General features: G+C 50.9%; 1 protein-coding gene across 1 annotated transcript; it reads right to left on the reverse strand.

Moving 5' to 3' along the window:
- Nucleotides 1–910: 910 nt before the first annotated feature.
- LOC128820903 (olfactory receptor 6M1-like) lies at nt 911–1,879 on the reverse strand. The gene has a single exon (XM_054001743.1). It carries the CDS (start codon nt 1,877–1,879, stop codon nt 935–937), a length of 945 nt encoding a protein of 314 aa, XP_053857718.1. The 3' UTR covers nt 911–934.
- Nucleotides 1,880–2,338: the final 459 nt, after the last annotated feature.

Genomic DNA, 2,338 nt, shown 5'->3' on the forward strand with positions numbered 1-2,338 from the left:
TCTGAACTGCAGATCATTCCCAGCGGGACTATCCTGGTCCAGTCTGTCCCATTCCATAGTCATACCTGTGCACGGATCCCTGCACAGCTGTGCTGGGACACTCGTCTGCTCAGCAGCTTCCCCTGGATTCCAGTCTCACAGCTGAGGCATTTGGGCATCTGAGCCCTGAGCCCACAGCCCCATTCCAGGTGCTGGTGCAGACCAGACACACCCCACACCCCCAGACCCCTAAGTCCAGTCCCTCCGGTCACTCCGTGGCCAGCACCGTTGGCAGGTGGGCTCTTTGGTGCCCTCCCCCAACTGCTGCCCTCACACCCCCAGGCTCCCATGCTCAGGCAGAATAGAGATTTGCTCACACAGGGGGAGAATTCAAGTTTAATGAGAAGACAGGACAGACTGCTCTGGTTGGGGTCCTCCCCTCACCTTCCCACAAGTCCTGTGCTATCCAAAACTGCTTCTCCCCTTCATCCCAAAACGTGTCCTACACGCCAGGGCAGCAGTCCCCTTAGTCCAAATGGTGACCTGCTCTCAGTGACTTTGGGGTTTCAAAGGTGGACACGAGGGCTGATGGCTGTCCCAGGAAAGGAGCTGGGACAAGGTGTCCATTGCTCAGGAGCTGTAATTTGGATTGTCACTTGCCACTGTTCCGCTGAGCTCTTCTCTGTTTTGGAGATGGGCTCTTAATGAGCTGGGGGCTCTCCAGTGATGGGCCTGGGAGTAGCCAGGGCAGAGAATGAACTGAGTTTCTCCTCCTGCCATTGTTGGTGCCCTGTCTGGGTGTGCAGATGAGTCTCTTATCTCTTAACCTGACACAAGCCAGCAGGAGCATCAGTCTCCTGAGGCAGCCGTGTTTGGAGGCTGCACTCACAGGCACTGGTAGTGTGCAACAGATGACATCAGATTCTTGGGATGGCTTTCCAGAAATGCACCATGGTTAGGGGAAAAGCTTTGTTCTTGCCCTGGCAATGGATTTGTTCAGGGCCAGGATCACAGATTTGTTCCGAAGGCTGTAGATGAATGGATTTAAGAATGGGTACAGGACTGTGTTGAGCAGAGCTACAATTCTGTTGGTCCTCAAGGAAACATCTTCTGCAGGACACGTGTAGAGAGCAATGCAGCTCCCATAGGCAATGGACAAGGTGATGAGATGGGAAGAACACGTAGTCAAAGCTTTCTTCCTCCCAGAGGCTGCTGGAAGATGCAGAACACAGAAAAGGATGCAGGTGTAAAATGCCAGAGTCAAACATAAGGAACCCAGCACGACACACGGTAAGAAGACAGAGTCTATTTTCCAAAGCAGGCTGGTGTCAGAGCAGGACAGTCTGAACAAGGGGGAGTTGTCACAAAGGAAATGGGGGATCTTGGAGCCACAGAAAGACAGCTCCGAGAGCAAGAACAGCCGGTAGCTCAGCAGGGCAAAGCCGAGGACCCAAGCAGCAACAACCAGGTGGACACAGAGCTGAGGCTTCATGATGGCAGCATGGAGCAAAGCTTGGCAGATGGCAACATAGCGGTCAAAGGACATGACAACGAGCAGGATGAACTCTGTGCAGCCCAGGGCAAAATAGAAATAGTTTTGGGCAAAGCAGCTGCTTAGTGAGAGAGTGTTCTGACCAGAGCTCAGCATCACAAACAATTTGATGCTTGTGGAGGATGTAAAGCAGATCTCCAGGAAGGCCAGGTTGCTGATGAAAAAGTACATGGGGGTTTGCAGCTGGTGATCCACACACACGAGGAAAATGATGGTTGCATTCCCCATCACTGTTGTCAGGTACATGAGCAGAAGGACCCGAGAGAAAAATACCTGCAGTCTCGGATCAAGCTCTGGGAAACCCTCTAGGATGAACTCAGTAACTGCTGTTTCATTTTCTGGTCCCATGCTGAATTCCAGCGCATCCTGCTGAGACAGGAACATGGCAAAACCAAGTGGGATCATTTCACAGTCTGGACAAACATTTCTATCCTTCCTTCTCTGCTGCTTTCTTTTCCTGCGCTCTTGCTATAGAGCACAGAGATTGTGCTTCAAACAATTCTCACACCCTGATTGTTCTCTTTCCCATTTCAGGTAGAGACCTCTGAGATTTTCTTGTGTTCTTTCTACCTTTTCCAAACACTCCCAAAGAATTCTTTCACCAGAACAGAGGATTCTAAGGAGCTATTGGCTATTTCCCCCCATTCCTGGGAAATTCCCAGCTCACTCAGACCTACTGCAAACATCTGTCACACCCATGCGCCAAACACCTCTCATCTACAGCACAAACACTAAACGCTGAAATTACACCAAATCTGTGCATTGAACTTCCTTGTTTCTGCTTTTCTGTACTTGCCTTTGGACCAG

Source organism: Vidua macroura, chromosome 32 (assembly GCF_024509145.1).
Source record: "Vidua macroura isolate BioBank_ID:100142 chromosome 32, ASM2450914v1, whole genome shotgun sequence".
Lineage (NCBI taxonomy): Eukaryota > Metazoa > Chordata > Aves > Passeriformes > Viduidae > Vidua > Vidua macroura.

Bases quoted from the DNA above. Each gene is read 5' to 3' on its own strand.
- LOC128820903 (XM_054001743.1), bottom strand. From the start codon at position 1,879: ATGGGACCAGAAAATGAAACAGCAGTTACTGAGTTCATCCTAGAGGGT.